Source organism: Micropterus salmoides, unplaced genomic scaffold, assembly GCF_014851395.1.
Source record: "Micropterus salmoides isolate LMB-PRFRI ecotype aquatic unplaced genomic scaffold, ASM1485139v1 Ms_hic_scaffold_741, whole genome shotgun sequence".
NCBI lineage: Eukaryota > Metazoa > Chordata > Actinopteri > Centrarchiformes > Centrarchidae > Micropterus > Micropterus salmoides.
In genome coordinates this window covers 6,466-30,204 of record NW_024044506.1, presented here as the reverse complement: position 1 = coordinate 30,204, position 23,739 = coordinate 6,466, and the positions used below count along the sequence as shown (strand labels likewise).

Genomic DNA, 23,739 nt, shown 5'->3' with positions numbered 1-23,739 from the left:
GCTCCTGGTGCCCCCTCCATACTGGTCTTAGGCATTGCAGGGTTCATGGTGGAGGGGAGAGCTGCTGCTGGTGCATGCTTGAGTACGGGAGCTGGGCACCGTGCTGGCCCTGGACCATGGCCTGAGGGGGCCCGGAGGAGGCGGGTTGGGCCACAGGGTCAGCGCCCAGCGGAGCCATGATGGGAGCAGTGATGGGGGCAGGACGGGTGTAGTTCTCCCGAACCTGCTGAATGATGGCAAAGACATGTTATTTAAAACATGCAACGTCCTCATCTGTCATAGATTTACATAATGTGTACTGTCTCCACTGACAGACCTTATTCTTTGATGCTCTGCTCAGGGCCGGAGGGTCATTCCAGCCATTCTGAGGCCCTGCAGAAAGAAAACAACACGCTAATCATTCACTCATTCTCACACTACCAGCGTTCAGTCTATATTTTATAGTTTGAAATGTGTCCAAAAATTTGATCACAAAACTCACAGCATTTCAAGGACGAGTTTGACATTTTGGGAAATGCACATATTCAATTTCATGCTGACAGTTAAATGAGAAGATCTGTGTCTGTCTATAAGCTTAATATGAAGCTACAGGCGTTAGCTTAGCTTAGCATAATGACTGGAAAAACAGATCACTAATCAACATATTCTATCTTTATGTTTAATGCTGTATTAAACAACACTATTTCTTGGTGCTAAGCTAACTGACTGCAGCTTTACAGGGTACAGACATGAGAGTGGTATTGATCTTCTCATCTAACACGTGTGTTTTCCAAAATGTCGAGAGATTCCGTTAAAGCCTCACTTAAAATCTACAGTGTTGCATTGATTGTATGAATTTTATTTGATTAACATAATGTAATAATCATATAAACATCTTCATTGTAGCTTTAAGACAAATTTCTCACAGATGTTAAAGTTCAGTGATTCAGTCCATCAACCAATGTGTACTACCAACCGGGGAAAAAAAGCCATGCAAATTTGTTTCAGAAACGGGGCACTGTAGCAATATTTAGTTTGAACTATAACCGTGATCTCTTCCTGTAGCATTTCACTCTATTCCAAAGAAAGCTGGTTTTAATCCAAACAGCAATCAGCTTTAATTTAAGTTGTGTACAATTCAAAAACATGATTTAAATGTGATTAATATCTATATTAAGTCTGGTCTGGGACATCATGCGTGCAGGAAGTTGATGAACTAATTAGACAATGATGACCTTTATTCTTGAGTCAATAAATAAAAATGTCCTGAGTCATCTTGCTGAAAAAGGCAGAGACTTATAGTTATACATAGTATATACAGGTTTTTATAGTGATCATTTTAAGTTCCTAGGCCTTTTAGTATAGAATATAATAAGAGGTTTGTTTTTATAAAACCAGACTGCTTAATGTCCCTGCCATCTTTTCCAAAACATAATCGATCTTTGCCACCGTCCACCATATGCCACTTTTACAGATTCTATTTATAATAATACAGACATGATAAATAAAAGCCATTCATTATATGATGATTTTTATATTTAAATGATGCATTCATCAAATTACAGTCAAAAAGTGAGGAGAAAATGTAACAATTAAAATGTATATTCTTACTCTGCTATTAAAGGACAACTTATTGATTGATTTTAAAAAGGAATCTGTAAATATTAAAACAGGAGTCAAATGACTGACACATAAGAGAAACATTTTAACGCCTTTCCTAAAATACATTTTGCAACTTTTTTCACTTGACGTGTATTAAAGTATTCTTTGAAATGCATATTTAATTGATTCATTCATGAAAGCTTTTTGTGAAGTTTTTAATAAATGAAATTATTGTAATTCAACACTGTAAAAAAGTATGTATTCTTCTTATTCTAGTGGCACACCACAGGATTCATACTTCATATAATCTTGTATGGAGTTGGGCAGCACGTTAAAGACGCCCTCATACTAAAAACTGTTATTACAGAAAATTAGAAACTCGGACCACAGTTATCTTTGAACATATAGTTTAAAGATAACTGTGAGTTTGTGAGGAGGACAGTCACAGGATGAGGATGATCAGAGGCATGCAGACCTGTTCTCTGAGAGGCGGGGATCAGCCCGGGGTCATGGTCTAGCTGTGTACCTGAGACTCCGCTCGGTGGAGGAAGAGGCATGTACGACACAGGAGATCCCGGTCCGCCATGCTGAAAAGATGCTCCGGAGGACGGAGGAGCGGAATAAGAGGAGGAGGCAGTCGGAAAGAAAGGAGGATGGGAGGGAGGGAGGAGGACAGGCACTGGCTGATGGGAGGTTGCCTGGGATAGACCGGATGTGCTGGCTGAGAGGAGACAGGCTGTGTGTACTGAGAGAGAAAGCCAGGAGGCTCTGCAGGAGGAGGAGCAGCAGAGGAGTACTGAAGAGGCTGATAGAAAGGCGCCCCCCCAGCTCCATGGGGGTACTGGCTGACCTGGGAGTAGGCTGGGAGTCACACAGGATTCAACAGATGCTGTTAGTGAAAAACTGCCGCATGTTATTAACTAACTGTATCATGCAACAGTACAGACTTGTAATAAACAGATAAAGACTAGTTACATGCTAACATGCTTTATGTTTAGCTTGTAGGTTACAAAAGACTCAACAGGCAAAGAGATAAACATATTATGTTAAAGACATTCTCATCTTCTGTTAATGAGAACAACAGCATAAAGGAGATGAGGAGTTACAGGGTCAAACATTTCTAAAAAGAAATGCTTGTCAGTGTTTTAAAGAAGAGAGAAGAAGTTGTTCATGTGCCACCTACTGATGCAACCCTGTCTTCTACGAATAAAGTTTATATACTGCTTAGTCACTTTGCCCAAAAATTGCAGCCACTGAGGTCAGAGTTAATGGTTGGATGTACAAAGCACAGCAGCTTGACACACAGTCCTGCGTCCCACGTGTAGTTAGGTTCAGGCTACTAAAGGTGCTTTCAAACCTAACCTGTTTGGATCGGTTTGTTTGGGCTGGTGTGAAGGCGGTAAATTGAATTCTGGTGCAGCTTTAACAGCTACGTTTTCCTGTTACTTTCATTTCATACAGCTCATTGGTTAGGAATGCAGGAACAAGAAAGCAAACACAGGAAGAAGGTCCTGTCTGCCCAAACATCAAGAAGGCAAAATACTTTGTTAACGCTACAGGTCAGACCGGTTCATTCTCCGGCTAGCTGCTGGTAACTGTTGATTAAGTTGTTGACCATGAAAACGATACATTCAGTACGAACATTTTGCACTGGGAGTGAATACATAAATTGCCCCAACAAATGAGTTGTATAGAAACTTCATTTTTAGGAGACATGGTTGCTCGATGACATTTAACCTCAGACTCTAGTATGAAACAGTGCTTTTCTCTCCGTATCAAAGATTTCATTCTAAAGTCAATAACTCTTGTGTGAAACACGGCTAACTCTTCCGGTAGGATATGTAAAACACTTACGCTGGTACTGATGGGACATTATGTATGCAGGAGTGGAGGAGGGTGGAGGTGCAGCAGCTGTGCCGGAGGGTGGCATCCCGTACATGGGGTTTGAAGGCTCCATCTGCAAAAACATACAAAAACAATCTGAAACCATATTCCAAAACAAAAGATAGACAACTATCCTCTGATTATCGTCTCTGTGTGTGTGATATCTCTAGCGTCAAATCACAATAATCTGAGTGCAAGAGAGACAAACGAAAGAGAGTAGACAGTGAATGCATCACGGTATCAACAGGATGCGGGGTGGCGATGGGGAGAGGCAGGTAAGGACAAACCACAGCAGCCAAATAGAATTTGGGGTTTAAGGTATTTATCAGATCAATGAACTGTAAGCTGTGTAATCTGTAAGCATCAGCAAAGGTGTGTGTCGAGGTCGGGTGGGCGGTCAGTATACCTGCTGGTCTGAGGCGCTGCCAGTTTGAAGAGGAGGAGGGGCATTGGGGAGGGCTGTGGGAGTTTGGTTACTCCAGGAGGTGACAGTGGAGGCAGCCCTCACCTGGAGCACACAGAGACACACGGCACATACCAATGATGGCCGCAGCATGGGGGGTGGGAGGTGGGGTGGGGGGAGTCCCACACATTACCACAATCCAAACACACCAGAGCCAGGGTTCAAATTACAACTCAACTCCCTCCCCCCCAAAAAATAAATGTTGTACATTTTCATCATTAATATATAACGAGTACATTCAGGAATCAGCATGTGATTTAAATCCTGGCTACAATGGAAATCCAATCAATGAAATTACTATAACACAACAGCAAACAAGTGCAATGAGCACTAGTGGCTAGTTAGGATGTGGTAGGGATGGGGTCTGATAGCATTTCATCAAATTCAAATCCAGTACAAAATCCTTTAGATCTTATCAAATCTTATCAGGGTTCAACATGTAAGTAACTGAAGGATAAATAATTTGTGTAATCGCCTTCTGTTGGCTGAGAAGGTATAAACACTACAGGTTTTAGTGGCAGACTTCAGCTTTACATTTAAGCTGAAGTGTGGAATATATAACTAAACGTTCGTTAGATTCAAGACCTTATCAAACGAGTTCTCTGATTAAACCTATTCCCGCCAGGCAAGTCTTTGCATTTCGAAGAGTTTTTTGATCAGGTGTTTGTGGTGAAATTCCTGTGCAGAGATGCCGTTTGCATCAACCAGCAATGATTGGTTTGCCAGAGCTGAAGAGTGGAGCAACCCAGAAACATGTAGAGAGCTCCACAATCCGCCATTGCTGTAGAAGAAAACGTCCACTGGAGTGGACATTTAATTGTTTATTATGATTGTGTTGTTTGTATTTATATGCTTTGGCAATGTTGTATTGTATGCAGTCATACCTTTCACTTTCCTCGCCAGACAGAAGAGAAGGGAATATGCGCAAACATGAAGTCGCATCTGTTTGGTATCTGTAAAGTATTTGGAGTAGGCTATGTAGCTATTACATTTGCCCTGCCTAAATAATGGAATATTAATTATTATTGTCTTGTCACTTTAGAAATGTCTATAATTTTGTTACCATTTTCAAACACCTGTAAGAATGCGTCATGCCCACGCGTCAATAGCATTTGTGTAAATACTCTCTCTACCAGAAAGGGGAGACAAAAAGTTCTGCACAGCAGCTTTAACAGCTGTAGCTTCCTGTACTACACCAGCTCCAAATACTGAAGGTCCTGAATCACAACTATTAATTTAGTCGGATTAAATGTTGATATGAATGAAATTGAAAAGAGGGATATTCTCAAATTGACGTGAGGCGATCAGCTCATCATTTCTCTAAAGAAGAGTCTCCGCTATGTGGAACTACAAAAACACAGTGATGCGTTTTTTCACTCTCCAACAGTCTTTGTCAGAAATTTACAGACACCAGCTGCAAAGAGCAAATTAACCAGAGAACAGTCACACTTTTCATTTTAACTGAAAACGTTTGATAAGAGATTTGTTAGTGTCGGAGCTTAACCAGTATTTTGCCAAGTGTGAACCAGCTACTGGAACCCATCCCTAGTGAACTGTAGATGCTGAAGACGTAAATCTGTGTGGATCCTGATGTCTAATGATAAAATGTTTTAACACCAGGTTTCACACAGATTCAGATTTATGAGACTGATTACGTCAAGGTTAAGAACAGTAAAAACTTGTGTGAACACTGTTATGTGACACTGTGGAAACACATACTGGCTGGTAATACTGCGGCTGTGCTGGGCCGGAGGCAGCAGGTGTAGGCACGGGTACTGGAGCTGCTGCAGGGGCCTGAGGCACCAAGGCGGGCTGGACCGGGGTGAACGGATGTCGGGGCAAGGCTGAACCGTGCTGAGCCGGTGTCGGGGCAGGTAGCCGAGACTGAGGTCTCTGGGTTTGTACCGGAGCTGCATGAGCCACCGCCTGCTGCCCCAGAGCCCGACTGAGACGGTCCCGAAGCTGCTGTATGGCAACCTGTATGGTCCAAATGAGTAAAGTGAAATGTGAAACGTGAACTTAGGCTAGTCTCATTATTACTTAAGTAAACTTCACACCAGGAGTCAGCTGCACCATCTCTCAAACAGACTAGTTATATTATAAAATAATAAGTCAATTTAAGTTTTAGCTTAAAATCGACACTTCTAGCTGTTGCAGCTGCAGTAGTGACAAAGCTTCCAATATGTTGCTGTGATAGTGCTGACTGAAACAAACTAAAAAAGAACTGAACATCCTCCTGCAGCACAATCCACCGTTGAAACAATCCCACTTTTAGTTTATAGGTGTATAACGTCCCCTGACAGCCCGCAAACAGATAGAAAATCATAACAAACATTATGTTATCCAGCAAGAAAACTGTGTGACTGGCACTGAAAATGCTATGAATATTATTTTAAATCACATTTCACAAAAATAAAACAATATACCTCAAATTACAAAACATTATGCTAATAATGTCAGATTTAACGCTCACATAATGTCGGTTAGATTAGCATAATCAGATATTTCCCACCAATTCAAAACTGCATGAATACTGCTTACTCAGAAATACATTTTTCTGTATGTATTCATACACTTTGACTTCCCTAAAACAGTTATTTTTGACAGGTCTGTGACAGCTTGTGAAACTACAGTGACTTCCTGTTTACATAGTGGGTTGAAATTTCAACTGAGTGAAGGAAAAGATGTTTTCCTGCAACTTGTTCCTACTTTACTAAAGACTTCATAGGAATTTAGGAAGAATTCAACACACAAACTTAACAATGGATGATGGAAATGCTGTTGCAGCCAAGTCCTGATGTGTTGCATACCTGGTTTGAGTTGTCAGGCAGGTAGGTGATGGCGGTGGACAGACTGCCCTGGGAGGCCAACAGGCTGGCATACTGGCTCATCTTCTCAGCCAGCAGGATGCCAACAGCAGTGGGACCGGAGCGCTGGGTCTGCTCCACTGCACGCCGCAGCACCACCACCTTCTCCACCAGGTCCTGAGGAATATAAAGCACATCAGCATGACTAAAAATAAAATCCAAACAGCATTAACATTTTTTGGTCACTTGGGAGCGAGAGAACAAGCTGAAAACACAAAATCTGACCACTTCTTTCGCATTCTGCGTCTCTATAAAGTCTACTCATTTGGAGATGTTTCAAACCCCCTTATTAATTTAAACTTAATATCCCCCTCACAGTGACATCATTGGACTGGGAGGCTGCTGAGGTCCTACTGAACTCTAACTGGACTTACAATCACATTCTCTGTAACTTACAGCTAAGTGCACTACATCTTTTTAACTTATTAAATCCATTTTGCACATCTTACAGCAATTTGCACACTGTATGCATGCACATGTTTAAAGGTCATGCTTTTACGTTAGTACTTTGTTATTTTATTCTTGTGTGGTCTGTTCTGCTGCTGTGACAAGTGAATTTCCCCCTGGGGGTAAACACATACACGCAGCTTTAATGCAGCTCTAATCGATATTTCTATAATGTAAATGTATCACTGCAATGTGACAGTGTGAGAGGGGTCACTCATTGCGATGAATACAGAGGATTATCACCTGAATCTGCAGCTCCTCTATAGCTTTATAATGAGTTTCAGCTCATTGTTTAGCTGTCCAAACTTTACTGTTTTGATTCACTCTCACTGCTCCCATAACAGACAAAGTTAGCGAGTAGCTGGTAAACACAGTGCAGCAACATGCAGCCAAAGAACCCGGTAATTCTCTGAGGAGTTGATGGAGACAAACAACAGAGCTAGAAGAGAGTAAATATTAGATTTGAATTCATCAGATGGACAGAGATGCTGCCCCCAAGTGTCTAAAGAAATCCACCAGTGCAGGTTTCAGATAAAGAGTCACCATCTCAACACACCTGGAGAGAAAGTGGGCAGTGTCCGTTCTGTGCTCTGGTCCAACAAGCCACAAGTTTCTCCACGTTTCCAGCACAGATGTAACACAGACAGGCCTGGGCTTGCAGTTGTGCGTCCTCTGCTGCCTCTAGTCTGCCCCCGAGAAGGTCTAACAAACAGTTCAGTTAAAGAACACAAATTCACAACTGAGAGAGGAGTACAGGCTGTATGTCAGTTTGAATAATAAAACAGAAAAAAGCAACGCTGTGGTCTAGTGAGGTCTATCAAACAACAATATGCATGTAAACTTACCACAGAGGGAAGAGAACTCCTCCGGCTGAGCGTAGGTCATGACCGCAGCCAGAGCCTCCTTCCAGTTCTGCAGGTCACACGTCTTCAGGATGTCGTGCCAGTCTTTCATCACCACTGCACTGATCAGCTGCAGGACAAACACATGGTTTTATCATTGACAACAAACTCTCACAAGCTCATAAACTGTCAGTAAAACAGTCTCCTTACTGTTACCTTGGTTATCTTGCTGTGTGTTTTCGTAAAATACTTTTTCTGGGTCTTCTCTAAGAGCTCGGACCCTCCGGCGATGGCCAGGATGATGCTGTCTGCCATTCGGTTGTCATGAAGACAAAGGTCCACAGCGCCCTCAAAGTCTCCGGTCAGCAGGGCCTGTGTGATCAGCCCGTCCACATCTTCCAGGATAAATATTTTACAATTATTAAAAACGCAGGTCATTTGTAACTGGTTAGCTGAGGGTGACATTCAGTAAAATCTGCTAGTTTTATGTCATAAAAAGTTGAGAGTTGTCACCTTGACTGATGCTGAGAGTGAGTCCTTCTGGATTGGCTGGAGCTAGAGCTGGAGACGGAGCAGGAGCTGGAACTGGAGCTGGGACCTCAGGTGGCTCCTCAACTGCAGCTGAGGTCTCAGCAGGACTGGGCTCCTTCTCCACTCGTGCCGTTTTCTCCTGAAACACCAGAGAAACATCCCGTCATGTCTTAAGTTCACTCTTCTTTTCCTACCCACATGTTCTGCAAGATACAGACTCATTTCAATGATCCTAACCATGCAGATATCAGTTATATGATGAAAATAAAACCAAGAAACTGTGAAACTATTTACCCCAAAGTGAGAAGAAGAAGAAACAATAATTTAATCTGTTACCCTTACTGGTGATTCTAATCCAATACATGTTTTTTTGTTTGTACTCAGCCCTGGCTCTGTAAATTGGAAACAAGTAAAGTAGCCCGCACCCTGCAGGTCACATTACATTTTACATGTCTAGCCGACGGGCATTCAGCTTACATTCTAGTTGGCCAAGACATGCTGTTGTTGTGATGTTAACTATAGTAGCAGGAGAGATGTGAGCATAGCTGGCTGCCCAACATGTCCCTCAAGCACAGTGGGTCTGCTTCAGAGACCTAACTTGTGGTCTCAAGACCGCTTTGATCACTGAAGTGAGTTGAAGAAATCTTGTGAGCCAGGTTCAGATGTGAAGAAGTTTCGGAGACTGATGAAGTCTTAACACAGCATGGTTTATTGAGCCCAGCCGAGGAGATACTGTGTCAGCATACAACATGGGAACACATTGAATGCCAACACCAAATCTGAAGGATTACATCTTTTGGCCTTAACCTAGAAGAAAAAATCTATCTGATATTTATTCTCCAATGCTACGTCATATTGGAATCTATTACAATCCAGGAGTTGTACTCTAATCTGTGGAGCCAGTGAGTTCTTGTAAAGATGCTTGTAAGACTCAACCTTGTGAGATTCGCAGAGAACACCGATATCTGCTAGCCTGGCGCCTGAGCTACACCATCAGTCTAACTGTTGTCTCCCTAACAAGGACAGTTACATGAGAGAAATAACTAGAGCTGGAAGGTCAGTTACCTTTCTCTGTTACATCAACTAAGACACCAAAGAATACTGTTCAAAAGCCAGCAGGTAGAACACAAGTGTGTCCCATGTTTGAAAAATGCCAACACGCTGCCAACTTAACCCAGACTTGATTCACTCTTGGTGTTGTATTCAGAGCTCAAAGTATCCCACAATTCACCACAGTCGACTGCACCACACCAGTCTAGTTTTTGGCGGAAGGGCGCCTTTAAGTTTGTTTTAGGACCCACAATAATAACAACAGAAATGAAAAAGTTATTGCACTCAATGTGAATGTGTCCAAGCTATACTATCAGACTATCGCATCTCGAGGCACACGTGGTATTCAACATAGGACCGGCCGGGGGCTAGCTTGTTAGCATGCTAACTTCAGTAGATATCTCTGCAACACACTACAAAGGCGTCTTAGACGTGACGTCACAACATGTACTTCTTCACATTCTGTTGATAAGGTTAGCTAATTTTTTGAATGTTTAAAACAAAAATTCTGGCCGTATTTTACACTTTGTACCTTTATTCAATGATTTGATTCCTAAAAAGTTTAGCAGACAGAAATGATTCAAAAATGGTATCATGTTATGTCTCTTTCACGCACAGTATACCTGCATGGTTCTAGATAACTTGATTTAATTAATTTAATCTATACTGATCTAGTTGATTCTACCTGTTTGTTCACAATGTGGAAATCAAATTCAACCAACAAGGCATCTGCCAGCTTAAGTGAACCATATATTTTGACGGATGTTCTCATTGATTAATCGTGTCTCAGTGAGCTACAGTTCTTGAGGGGCTCTGTAGCAGTTACCATAAATACGTCAAGCAAGCAGCTACTTGACTACAAATACCGCAGGTGTGGGTACTGGGATGGACCCAGTCTGTACAAGTCCTGAGAAAAGGTCTAATCAACCAGAATAATTAAAATCACCAGCGTGCGTTTATTATAATGAGCAGGGCCTTTAACCGTTACATCAGATGAAACACGACAGTAATTTTGAAGGTAATTCAACTGAGCTAGAAGACAGGATCTATGCAAATGTGCAGTGATGAAGGTTTACCTCCTCCAAGGGGATCTCCTCTTCCTCTGCTTCCTCCTCTGGAAGAGCGTCCTCTTGATCTTCTGCTGCTGGCTCTTCAGTCTCAGGGTCAGGAGTGGAGTCCAGTTCCAGTGTGGCCTCTGGTTGAAGGTTTGCTGCAGCAATCATGTCGAACGCTGCCTCAGGATTGGAGTCCAGTTCCGCTGTGGCTTCTGGCTGAAGGTTTGCTGCAGCAATCATGTCGAACGCTGCCTCAGGATGGTCAGCAGGTGGCACGAGGCTGAGGTCTGCTAAAGGCTGCAGGCTGGCTGGAGCAGGCACTTCCACCTGAATATTAAGGGAAGATATAGGGTCAAAGTCAGGGACTATGATTCCATTTTACCTCCAAAATGAACAAGAAATCAAAAGCTGAAATTAAATTAAAAGAGATATCATTAAAAATTTGGGGAGAAATGTGTAGGGAGGTGCATTTGTTGACCAATTGAAATGGAAAGTAATAAACATGATACTTCTGGCACAAGTAAAAGCAAAATGGAGCCCGGTTGGCTAAAACAAGTGCTGGAGAAAATGTGGACTGCAAATTGGCATTTTTGGAATGATGCATTTGATATGTGAAGCTAAAATTAAAATACAATTCAAGGTAAAAAAAAAATAAAAATCTATCTGTGCACCAACAGGTTAGAATTAGACAAAAACTAAACTCAGACACTGTAGGATCAGCTCACCAAAGGCCAGGCTGTTTCTTTTTATGTATAATGAAAGCTCGGGATCGGTTGTTTGATACACTTAAGATGACTGGATGGAGGCCTTCAAACAGTGGTTGGCATAAAAAACAGTTTAGGAACAGAGCCAGAAAACCTCAGACTGAAGAAAAACTCAACACTAAGTTTGTATTTTACGCTGGAGTCAGGGTCAGGTTTGAGTTCAGACGTGGAAACAGGGCTTTGTGAAAACTCTTGAGTAAGTTCAGCCTGAGATGAGGAAACTCTGGGTTTTCTGTTTCAGAGACCGAGATCAGATAAACTCTAGATCAGTAACCCCGGCAACTTACACTGTGAACCTAACCTGCTCAGGAGGAGGTTTACTTCAACAAACTCTGAGTTTCTCTCTGACTGCTCCCCTCCTGCGGAGCCTGAAGAAGCTGTCTGACATTTCCTCATTCATACTGTCCATATCAAAGCACATATCTGAACTTATTTACGTCTTTAGAAATATCAATACTTTTTTTAACCAAACATGATCTTGAACATGACAGCTTTTATGATCAATCTGTCATCGATGTATGGACATCTTGTCTCTTCTCTCAGCACATCGTGCATTTATCCTCAGCGCAGAATAAAATCCGTAGGATACACTGTCCTTCTTTATAACACAGCGAGTCTGCGGGCATTAAGGCAGCTGTCAGGTTGGCAACAGTTAACTTAAACACTTACCATGAGCTACATCACTGCAGTGATCACTAATCTGTATAAAACTGTTAAATCAACGGTAATTTTTGATATTGTAGTCGCACTGATCGGAACATTCCTATCATAGTTCAACTGGATATGATGTAAATTGTAAATATATATATATATGGTCTAGTGAGGATAACTGTGTTGCAGCTGAAACAAATTAAGTTGATTAAAAGTGAATTTTTCATTATTTGCTGCACAGTCTGAATGTGTTTTTAAAGTATTTCAGAAAATACGAAATGAGCAAGATTTTATTAATGTAACAGATATCTACAACTTTTGAACCTATAGACACATTTTCCACTGCAAAAAATCTGTAATAGGCTAACCTGCTGGGTCTGACTGTGGCTTTAGCCAAGAATCACAGGTCCATGAGTAGGCTATAGCCTAATCTATGTCTAATCTGTTCGATTAATATTTTCATCTTCAGTTATTGCCACCAGCATTTTGTCTCGTCGGGTTACAGCTGAATAAACAGGCCTGTAGCCTATTTAAAATGAATGTAATGGGCGATGTATAGGAGAATTTCAGCACTTTATCATTCGTCAAGGAAATCCCAGTGTGGTAAATGATGAATGAGCAGCGCTGTATAAAATGTAATATTGTCGTATCGACTCTTTCCTCCACTCCTGCGTTTTAACATAAATAATCAGTCAACTCAGAGCTCAGGTTTAAGCTCATAGTTTGTTAAACCTGCTTTCTGAAACAGCGCCCAGGTATATAAACAGACGAGAGGGCGTAGTTCACAAAGACCATCAACATCCACAGAAAAGAGTGAAAGCTTCAGCTTCCTCTCAGTATTTTCAAAAAGTGAAGTAGTATTTGTAGACAAGGCTTCATCTTTATGAATACTTGCAACACTTCCTTATTGCAAAATGTAAGGCAGAGACCAACAGTTTTTAGCATTTCAGCCAAGAACTGAAGCATGAATTGCTGAAAACAGTCATCAGAGATTTTTGTTGTGCTGTCAGTGAGAGAATGTGAACGGCACAGTGAGCAGGAACAAATGAGAGTAGTTTAGTGTGGTAATGAGCAATCTGGAAGAATTTCTACTAACTGGGGAGGGACACCCTTGCTTGTTGTGGATTTAAAAGACATCCACTGGTTTTGTGTTCATACTTGTTGAAGTTTTTCAAATAACACCTAACGACTGCATCACATAACTTGTATAAATCTCTGTACGCTGTAATAAATGTTAAAGAATATTCTTAGGCGTCTTAATTGATGTAACAGGGCAGGTCAGCTTGGAGTCATTAGCTGACCCCACTAGTGTTCACTGACCTTCCAGCTCTAGTTATTTCTCTCATGTAACTGTCCTTGTTAGACAGACAACAGTTTGACTGATAAGGTAGAGACAGTAGCTCAGGCGTCAGGCTAGCAGATATCAGTGTTCTCTGGGAATCTCACAAGGTTGAGTCTTACAAGAATCGTTACAAGAACTTACTGGCTCCACAGATCAGAGAACAACTCCTGGATAGAACAGATTCCAATATGACGCAGCATTGGATAATAAACATCAGATAGATCTGTTGTTCTAGGTTAAGGCCAGCTAAAGATGACTTAAGAAACCTACAGGCACTTGGGGGAAGACAGAAACAGGGACCAAAAGATGTTATCCTTCAGATATGGTGTTGGCATTTCGGCCATGCTAAGTCTTCATCAGTCTCTGAAACTTGGGGACACACCTGAACCTGGCTCACAGTATTTCTTCAACAATAAACAGTGGTGGCTTATCATCAAACTGGATCTGATAAAAAAATTTATGTATTCATTTATTGTCCTTGATTTTATTTGCGTCGTTCTCAGAACTACTCATATTTCTTTCTGATTTTAGTCAACAATTACTGATATGTGGCAGTGCCTATCTACTTGTGCAATACCATGTTAATTGTGTATAATAGACTGTATTCATGTGTGCGATAATGAAGTCCATTAAATATGAAGCTACAGACAACAGATGAGGAAACAGCATAGCTAGTGGCTCTGTCCAAAGGTAACAAAACCTTTAATGCACACTAATTCACGTTATATCTTGTTTGTTTAATCCACAGAAAACATGACTATTTCTTCGTCATGTGCAACAACTTCCTCAAGTTTTAGCTGGAGTCTCGACATTACCACTCCAGAAGTTACTGCAGCCGGCCAAGATATTAGTCCGACACATCCTTTACTGGGAATTAATACTTCGTTTTTTTTGTGGATTAAACAAACAAAGATATAACATGTTGATTGGTGAGCTTAAGGAGGTAACTTTGGGCAGAGCCGAGCTAGCTGTTTCCCCCTGTTAACAATTACTATGCCAGCTAATAATCTCCTGACTCTAGATTGATATTTAATGGACCGATATGAGTGGTATCGATCTTCTCATCTAACTCTCGGCAAGAGTGAAGACAAGAACCAAATGTGAAACTATTCTTTTAAAATACGTCATGAGAGTTGTGCTCTACAAAAACTCACCTGCAGAGGGCCAGCAGGCTTTTCCTCTAGCGCTGCTGAAATCTGACAACAAAAAGGACACAGTTATCACAAGCTGTACTGAAAGACACTTGATGAAAGTATTAAACAGAAAATGTTGTAAATAGTGCTAGAAAAAATATCTGACCTTTAAGGCTAGTTCCTCTTTGTTGTACCCCAGGAGTTCCAGGTACTTGCTGCGGATATCACTTTCAAAATTAACCTGAAAATAAATAAATAAATGTCACACAAACAACTTAAAGAATGACAACATTATTTATTGAAAGCTGTATATGTTCAACTTTATTCAGATTGTTCTAGAAAAAGATTATTTCTGAATTTCCTACCTTGAGGAAAGACCAAACGGTCTTTTCAAACTCATTTTCAGCGGCATCGATCTTTTCCTGGCAGAAATCCACAAAGCTGCCTGCACTCAGAGTGGCCTGCAGCTGATCGGAGCGCTTCAGAAAGGCTGTTTCTGTAACAACCTGGCTGACATGTACAACATGTGAAGTGGGCTGCTGAGGCTGCTGAGGGTTCGGCTTTGTGTTCTCCAGAGAGACCAGCTTCCCACCAAACTTGAAGTGAACAAAAGCCAGAACAACATTGAGTGTTTAAGAAGGTAAAACAAAGACGCTCAATCCTCAATGTGAAAATTAAAAGACACATGACTCACAGCAAACGAGGCTCCAACTGGTCTGCGGATCCACTTTGGTGGCTTCTTCAGGGGGTTGACTGTAGCTGGAGGCGCAGTAGTCTGGGGCAGCTGCAGAGGGGGGTAAGTTTGTCCTGTTCCAAAAGGATCCATGTTCCCAAACGAGTTGCTAATCTGTAACAGACACCCAGAGTCAAGGTAAACACAAAGGCATGATGATCTATATGCCAGATATCTTCGTGTTCATGATATGCAGCCGCACCAAGCCATCACACAGTATTTAACAAGGCATCAATAATAACATAGAAACAGTTGCAAAATATAAAAGAAGACAATGACATCTTATCACGATACTTTCATTTTGTTGTTTGTTCCATTTCTGGTCTTTCTCCCGACTTTCGGTCAATACTGCAGTAATCTGCTGAATAACAGTTTACCCAGAAAATACTCGGATCTTCAACGGGCTGGCAATCGAATGTTGTGCCCTTAAAGCTGAGGTAGGCAGCGCTGGAGAAACTACCTAGAGATAACTACATTTTGAAAGTATTCACTCAAAAAAATCCACTCCACTCCCTTCAGGCCTCCCTCCAAACCCACTCCCCAAAAACACATTTTCATGCGTCATGAGCAAGCAGGTAGGTGTTGTTTTTGTGTCAGAGCATTTAATTTGAGGTATGTAAAGAGAACAAAAAAGGCTTCAGAAACAATTTGCCTACACCAGTGCACTAGGTTACAGTTTATTTTCACACAGATTTTGCAGAAATCTCTTTGAGCGCACATTCTCTGAATATATTTTCTTAGCCTGTCATCCCCTCAGAGTATCTTATAATTGCACTGATTGATAAACATATGAAGATTGCCTCTTGTTTATACAACTGCCCTCTGTCCATATCACACATAGGAGATTTAATCTCACCTGGTCAGCATGTCTCTGGCTCTGCGCCTGGTTGCTGCCTCCCATGATGGAATAGATGTCGATGTGTCCGTCAAAGCCTGCAGCCGACAGCACCGCAGGGTTCCTGGGGCACCACTGGATGTCAAAGCACCACTGACTACTGATGGGCAACTCGTACAGAACCTGAAGATTCAAGCAGATGATTCACTATCATCACAGGGATAACAGTAGACCAGGTTTTTCTTCCTACTTTGGTTGTGTCAATAACCTACGTATAAATGACATGTACAGTAAACTTTTACCTCTGCTGTGTTTGGATTCCAGCACAGGATCCTGCTGTCCTTCCCGCAGCTCAGGAGCAGCTCAGGATCAGCCAAACTCCAGGCGATGGCCAGGACACCCCTGTGTATAAGAACAGCCCAGTTATGTGTTAAAAAGCCACATGATTTTTAAGCGATACGGAAATATTCTATACCGTCAACAAATCTGATGAAAAAAAACTAAAACCAGAAATATCTTAGTCTGTCTCTCGGTACTTTCTGATAAAACTAAAGAGTTTCATTAAAAAAAAGCTAAATAATTTCCATAAACAGCTGGTCACTTTAGAATTTAGCAACTTCCCTCAAACAGGAGGAAATAGCGTATTTGTTGGGGACTATTTTCAGCAATGGATGAATCTACATGTGGTGCTCTGGTGAGTGTGTTTCACGGTGATGAAGGAACTTGCCATCCAGTGCAGCAGTGAGGTTCACTGATGTGTTTTTAATAGTTTTTGGGCAACAATGGAGCTCTATGGCTCAGAGGGAGAAGAGATATCAGGCTTTGGATACACAGATAATGCTCATTAGTAGGATCAATTAATTGTTGTCCTTGAATGATATTTATTTTAAGGAAAAGGAAAGATTTACGCTGCCTTGGTGCCAAATTTAAGAGGGGTGTTTACCGTGTGTGATTCTCTAAAATCTTGAGAGGAGAGGTAGCAAAACGTAAGTCCCACATCTGGATGACGGGCATCCGGTCGTCCTCCGAGGACAAGACCAGCTGAGTGGCAACTTCTGGGTTCCAAGCCAGCCCAGAGCAATGCATCTAAAAGAACAGACACAAAAGCAGACAGTTTCCTGTGAGCAGACAGCACCAAGGGATTGTGAGAAAATTTATCCAAGACAACATGTGTTAATCTGAGTGCAAAAGAAACTACGTACTCGGTTGCTGTGGTCGCTAACTTTAATAATGAGGTCATTCTTGCGAAGGTCCCACACTGAGGCTCGGCCACTCGGGCTGGCAGAGGCCAGGATGTGTTGTACCTGTCTGTTCCAAGACACACAGCTGATGTCCTCCAGAGGCTTTAAGACAAAAACAGAAGCTCTTTATGTCATTATACATTCATTACAGTCAACCAAAGTCTTAAAAATGTAATTCACCTGCACAAGATGGCACAGATTATGTAAAATGAATTTTTAAAACTACCTGAGTTTTAGGTCCTGGTGTCATTGGAGAGTCAAAGTTATTCATATCCCAGATATAGATTTCAGACTCGTTCCCACCTGATGCAACTAGGTTTGTCTGCAGCAGAGGACAAAATACAAAATTAGCTTTTGCATTTAATTTTAAACTGAGTGAAGGAAAACGACACTGGAGTAAAACGGATCATACTTGGAACGGGTTGACGTCGAGAGCTCTCACTGGTCCCGTGTGCTTGTCACTCTCAGCAATGATCACGTCGCTCTCTCCAGCCATGATCTTTGCAGGGTCGTACAGGATGACGTTGCCGTTCTCGCCTCCTGCAACAAGGACCCCAGACGGGTTACCTTGGGAATCCATTCCATAGGGACCCCACACCAGCTTGTGGTATCTGCAGGGGAGACAGGTGACGTGTGTGATGAACAGATAAACTGAAAGGGAAAAGTCAACTACATGAAAGTCAGTCAGCAGCTTTCAGTACCTGTGAGAGGAGGAGAAGGTGCCACATGACTTCATGTCCAGAGAAGGATCAGTCAAGTCCAGCTCGAAAAACTCCAAGGAGGCATTGGTGCTGAAGGAGGCATCCAGCTGCTGGGCTGATGTTCCTGCAGAAAGAGAGCACAGGAACCGAGACTTGTATTTATTAAACTAAAACAAAAAATTACATTAAGAATGCCCTAAAAAGCCAACTAAGGGGTAAAAATGTTATTCGCAGAGTGTGAAGAATAAGTGACATTTATCAAGAGACTAACTTTTAACTACAGAAAACTGTAAGAATAACCTTTAAGAGCAGCCAAGTCAGGATTAATAATCAGAGAGCACACTTTTGCCACATTCATTCTTTTAAAGACATCCTTATATTTTGTTAGTGATGCGTTATCCTGCAAATGAAATATGCAATTATAATGTTCAACAAAACAAGTTAGAAATCCCTAATATCAAAGAATTAACATGTACAAGTAACAACAACGTAATTAATGTACGTATATTATATAACTAAACTAAATTGGCTATAATGGAATCAAGAAGAAATCCAACTGAAGCAGGAAAGAAATTCTGCTGCTGGTATAAATCAGAGAAAACATATAATATGGAGAATTCTGTAGCATTTTTTAGTGCAGACAATTAAAACGGATGGAAAGTGGTTGCAAAAAAAAAAAAGACTGCACTTTTATTACTGTTGTTTGCACCCCAGATCCCCCTTGCATCTTTGCATCTTTACATCAAAGTTTCGGACTTTACTGTGTTATCCATGGCAGTGTTGAAGTTATCGTAATGTCAAATAAACTAAATAAAATCTATGTGTACTGTATAGTGCTGGGAATAATGTAAGATCATTTCTTTCTGTCTTTTTCCAGCTAAAAAAAAAAAAAAAGCTAACAAGTAAGATGACTGAAATGATATAACGCCCTGTCAAAACACCAGATAGCAGCAGCAGGCCTGTGCTTGCTGTACGCTCATACCTGTTGCAAGGTAGATGGGGTGGTGCTGTGCAGGACTCCAGCTCTGGATGGCTGTGCGGTTGATCTCTTTAAGTTTCATCCTGGGAGGGGGAAAAGTGCACATTTAATTACAGTAAATTATACTTGTATTTTTGTTCCTCTCCATGTGGCGTCTGCAGGAATCACCGCAGATAACAGAGCACACAATGCACACAAGTATCTTTGGCAGAATGAATAAAAATGAGCTCATGTTGCTGGGTTTTACAATTTAGTGTTACGTATTTAGTATAAAATTATCTCTTTGTGTTTCCAGGACAGTATTTCCTTGCTGAGCCACAGTAGCAGGATTAAACATAAAGAGAAAAGTAATTCTGAAAGATCCCACTTGATATAAAGCAAGACAGCACTTCGGTGTTGCACTCTGTACTTTACGTTTCTTTGTTCCAGCTTTGTTGTCCTTGGCTTTAACTACTTATATTTCTGTTTAAGAACATTGAGAGCAACGAAAAACTGGAGTCAAATCCCTTGTACATGTACACAAACCTGGCCAATAAAGCTGATTAATTTGTCAAATGACTTTTAACATGCATGCATGATTTTGTCCCCCATCACAATGTCATCCCAGTAGGATCTTTTCACAGCCAGTACGGACAGCAGAAACCAGTTTATAGGTACACCTAGCTAAAACTAATAGTCAAATACAACATCCATGCAGTAAAAACCCTACCTTCATGCAGGGTATAACATTCAGATTTTGTTCAGACTGTGTTAAAGAGGTGTTGATTATTTTATTAATATATCTATTTTGTTGTCCGCCCCTTATCAATGAGACTAAATAAAAGAAGCACCTCTTTCTATAATATAACACAGTTAATCATCAGCACAGTTGAATCAACACCTCTTTACCATAACCTTCTTTAAGGTATGATTTATTGTAGGGTTGTTGTATTAGCCTTTGTGTAGTTTGAGATCTTCTTTCTCTCCCTGAGTCCAGACTATAAACTGAAGGGGACAGAGCATTTGCTATCCAGGCCCCGAGGCTCTGGAACAACCCGCCTGAGGAAATCTGAAGTCTGAGTCGGTGTCTTCTTTAAACTCTCTTCTAAAAAAAACGCCCTTTTATTGGAAACTAAATCATGATTTCATCTTAGCTTCCTGTTTATTTTCTGTCTTCATTTTATACTGCTTGTTTTATTTGTTTGTTTTTTCTTTTTTTGACACTCATGTACTTCATCATTCACTGTGGTATTTGACTTCATCTTTCTCTCTGTGAAGCTCTTTGTACTTTTGTTTTGATAAGTCTGGCTCTCTATAAATAAAGTTTATTATCATTATCATTAGACTGTCTTAGTTTTAGCCAGCTCTACCTAATGTAAATTGACAGCCGAGTGTAAGTAAGTTACTGTTTTAGGACAGACTGTGTCATTTAAATCTAAGAGGAGGCAAACTAGTCAATGCATCAGGATGGTCTGTTGTTTTCAGATTCTGCTTTTTCACCATTCAGTTCCGCTACTGTAGGCTAATACATAAACTTAGGTAATTACAGAGTTACAGGCCTTCTTTGACTGACACTTAATTAACTTACCACACTGCTTTGTGGAGCTCTGTTGCAGCAATGACACATGCGTTGTCTAGCTTTATAGAAACAAGGGAACCAGCACAGTGTACTTCTTGCATTTTAAAGGTTACCATTAGCAACACAAAAAGTACAGTACGAGCTAGCAGCAAGCTAACAGCTGATGCACCAATTAAAAGGCAATAAGGAGCATCAGAATTAAAGTCAGAAAGCTGGAAAAGGGCTGCAGCTTATTGTCACTTTTTGTACATACTCACACTGGGGCACGGTACAGCTTGTCCTAAAGCTACGAGGGGACATTACGTTTTATAGCCTGCTAGCTGCCTGTGCAGGCAACACATAACAGTGGGGAGACAGTTACTCACTCACGTATCTTATCACTTCATAAAAGCGGCTTACCTTCTTCTTCTTTTCTGCTTCTTACATGAACGCACACATACAATAAGTGGCAAAAACGGACAGCCTCCGCCCGAACGAGTTCCCCTTTCGGTTCTGCTTTGAGGATTAACGGCTGTAAAAACAGAAGACGAGGCTACCGGGTCCCGGGTACGGACTCAAGACAGATTTCCACGTCCCCACTGGTCTCCATCAACGTGGCACTAAGCAACGGTCTCCTCCTCCCACGAAGAAGAAGAAGAGCTTCCGGGGGACGTCAAACACGCCTGCTAACTATGCTAACGCTGCTAACATTTTCATAATTAATCTACTCCAAACACTTTAAACAGTCAAAAAGAAGCTGGAGGAAGTAATACATGTGGAACATTTTACATTTAAAAGTATTCACTACGCAATTACTGTGGAGGAAAATGGAATTTATTAATAATAATAAGTTTTAAAGTACTTTATACTTACATGCAAATGATATCATTGTAAATAAAAAAAAGACCTAAGGAGGTTCAACAGTCCCCATGCTCAAAAACAGTGACGCTTTACTGACTAAATACAATCTGGAACCAAGGCTATAATCATAATTGGGTGGGACAAAAATAGGAAATTGGCTAAAATGGAAACAAGAAGAAAACCCAACTGGAGCAGGAAAGAAATGCCACTTTATAAATTGCAATGTCTGTACTGTGAAATGCCTTAGAAAAGACTACAGGGAGACAGGAAGGACAGCTGATTGTCCTGGACCTGCACAGAAACACACCAGATACTTTTGATTTTGACCCCTCCTTTGTTCAGGGACACATTATTCCATTTCTGTTAATCACATGTCTGTGAAACTTTGTTTGTTGTTTTCAGTTTATGTCTTAGTTGTTGATTCTTTTTATGTTCATACAGATATTTACTCATGTTGAGTTTGCTGAAAACAAAAGTTGTAAGTGAGAGGACGTTTTTTTGCTGAGTGTATATTTGTAAATAAAAAAGCCCTGAAAAGGGTGAACAGTCCCCAAGATCACAGTGATTTTTTTTACTAAATACAATCTGAAACCAAGGCCATAATCATAATATATATATGTATACATATTTAAAAAAGCTCCAAATGCCAATATATTGATCAGTTATATTCTCTCTCTCTCTCTCTCTCTATATATATATATATATATATATATATATACACATATATATTCTACAACAGGCAACTATGGAATAATCATTAGCAAATGTAACGATAACTAAACTTAACAAATTGCAATTGCTATTACAAACATTTCAAGTTTTACAGTGTAGCCTACTGCAGTGGTTATTAAAGTGAGGTCTTGAGGGGACTCAGGAGTCCTTGTGGGGGATCCAGGGGGGTCCCCCCACAATAATTCCATCCATAAGCAATACAATGACAAACTGACTATTTTGGACATGGGTTTCACACACTTTCTGTAATAAAACTAAATCTAAAAGCAAAAATCCTATCAGTGGGGTGATCCCCGGATAAATCACTTTATTAAAATGTTGGATGTCAAAGTCGGATTATATGCAAGTATAAATATGAGATTGCTCTACACATGTTTAAGTTAATACACTTGTGATAAGCAGGGGAAGTCTGCCCCACCATCCCAAAAACACAAACACCAACTTGTACAACAAATTGTATTTATTCGACCATGAACAACTTACAATAAAAACAAAGCCAACAAACCAGTCAGGTGTTTATGGTAGATCTAAATGTATCACGTTGTTATCTGAACATGCTTCACTTCAGCAGGTCGACCCTGAAAGAATATTGCAGATATTAAAATAAGCTGAAAGGTTAAATTCACACAAGAGAAACAAGCTCTTTGGTTGGAAAATTAATGCCAAAACCCTCATTTGTAAGTTCATCTATAATCTTCCCCAGACATATGAATGGGTCAGATGGGTAGTGATTGATATAATCATTGGGATGGCTATTGACTTAATTAAATATCAGAACTGCAAAACATACATACATGACTAACAGCTCCACAGCTCATTTCACTGGAAGTCCTTTTCTTCAGTTCATCTGTCAAAACAAGATATTTTTAGATTTTCAGACGTTAGTCATGTAGGTGTAGATGGGGGTATAATTTGTGTAGTTTTTACACAATTAAGTTATACAGAAATTAAAATCATAAATACATTAGCACAAATTATTATTGTATTATTGTTTATTTAGCATAATATGGTATATGCCGAATTGAAGAGTTGCAACTTTTATTCAAAGCATGTTAAGAGTTTTGTTTTGCTGGTTAATGAATATTGGTTAAATAAACGAGTTCAAGTTAAACAACACATTTTTAAATAGGAGTTTGGCTTGAAGCGGATCTCACACACTGGAACACGTTGACTTTTCTTGACCACGTGCTCAGGTGGTGGTGGGTGAACGACGCGAGGCAGACTAACCACCTGCGCTGTCTACAACACATTGTCACATAATAACTTGGTATTAACGGATTTATTTTAAATTACTCACCTGATTACGGAACAAGGGCCAGTATTTCAGATAAAATGCAATTTCAGATAACGTCGCTGAACGAACCTCGTTTCAAAATCATGATCTTTAAAGCGAGCGAGAGTGTGAGCTACCCATACTGATTTAATATGCACAAAGCATTCATTTTAAACTTTTCCTGTCTAGAAAAACAACTACATGCCACAACCACACCAGCCTTCTTCTTCTTCTTCT

General features: G+C 40.6%; 1 protein-coding gene and 1 long non-coding RNA gene across 2 annotated transcripts; both read right to left on the bottom strand.

Moving 5' to 3' along the window:
* On the bottom strand, nt 1-21,266 carry LOC119892863 (protein transport protein Sec31A-like; the record flags this gene model as incomplete). Its single annotated transcript, XM_038704875.1, is given in 26 exon segments — nt 1-226; nt 317-372; nt 2,057-2,248; nt 2,251-2,442; nt 3,436-3,538; nt 3,872-3,973; nt 5,648-5,905; nt 6,739-6,912; nt 7,799-7,944; nt 8,088-8,214; nt 8,301-8,479; nt 8,598-8,754; nt 10,742-11,047; nt 14,632-14,673; nt 14,777-14,851; nt 14,976-15,206; nt 15,305-15,457; nt 16,200-16,361; nt 16,481-16,580; nt 17,122-17,264; nt 17,381-17,521; nt 17,646-17,741; nt 17,832-18,030; nt 18,121-18,244; nt 19,103-19,182; nt 21,057-21,266. Coding segments are annotated over 25 exon segments (3,720 nt in total). The 5' UTR covers nt 19,182; nt 21,057-21,266.
* A 1,405-nt stretch (nt 21,267-22,671) lies between these two features.
* On the bottom strand, nt 22,672-23,739 carry LOC119892865. The gene is made up of 3 exons (XR_005442653.1): nt 23,527-23,739; nt 23,024-23,076; nt 22,672-22,807 (listed from the first exon to the last, which is right to left on the bottom strand). It is a non-coding gene; the product is annotated as an uncharacterized LOC119892865 (long non-coding RNA).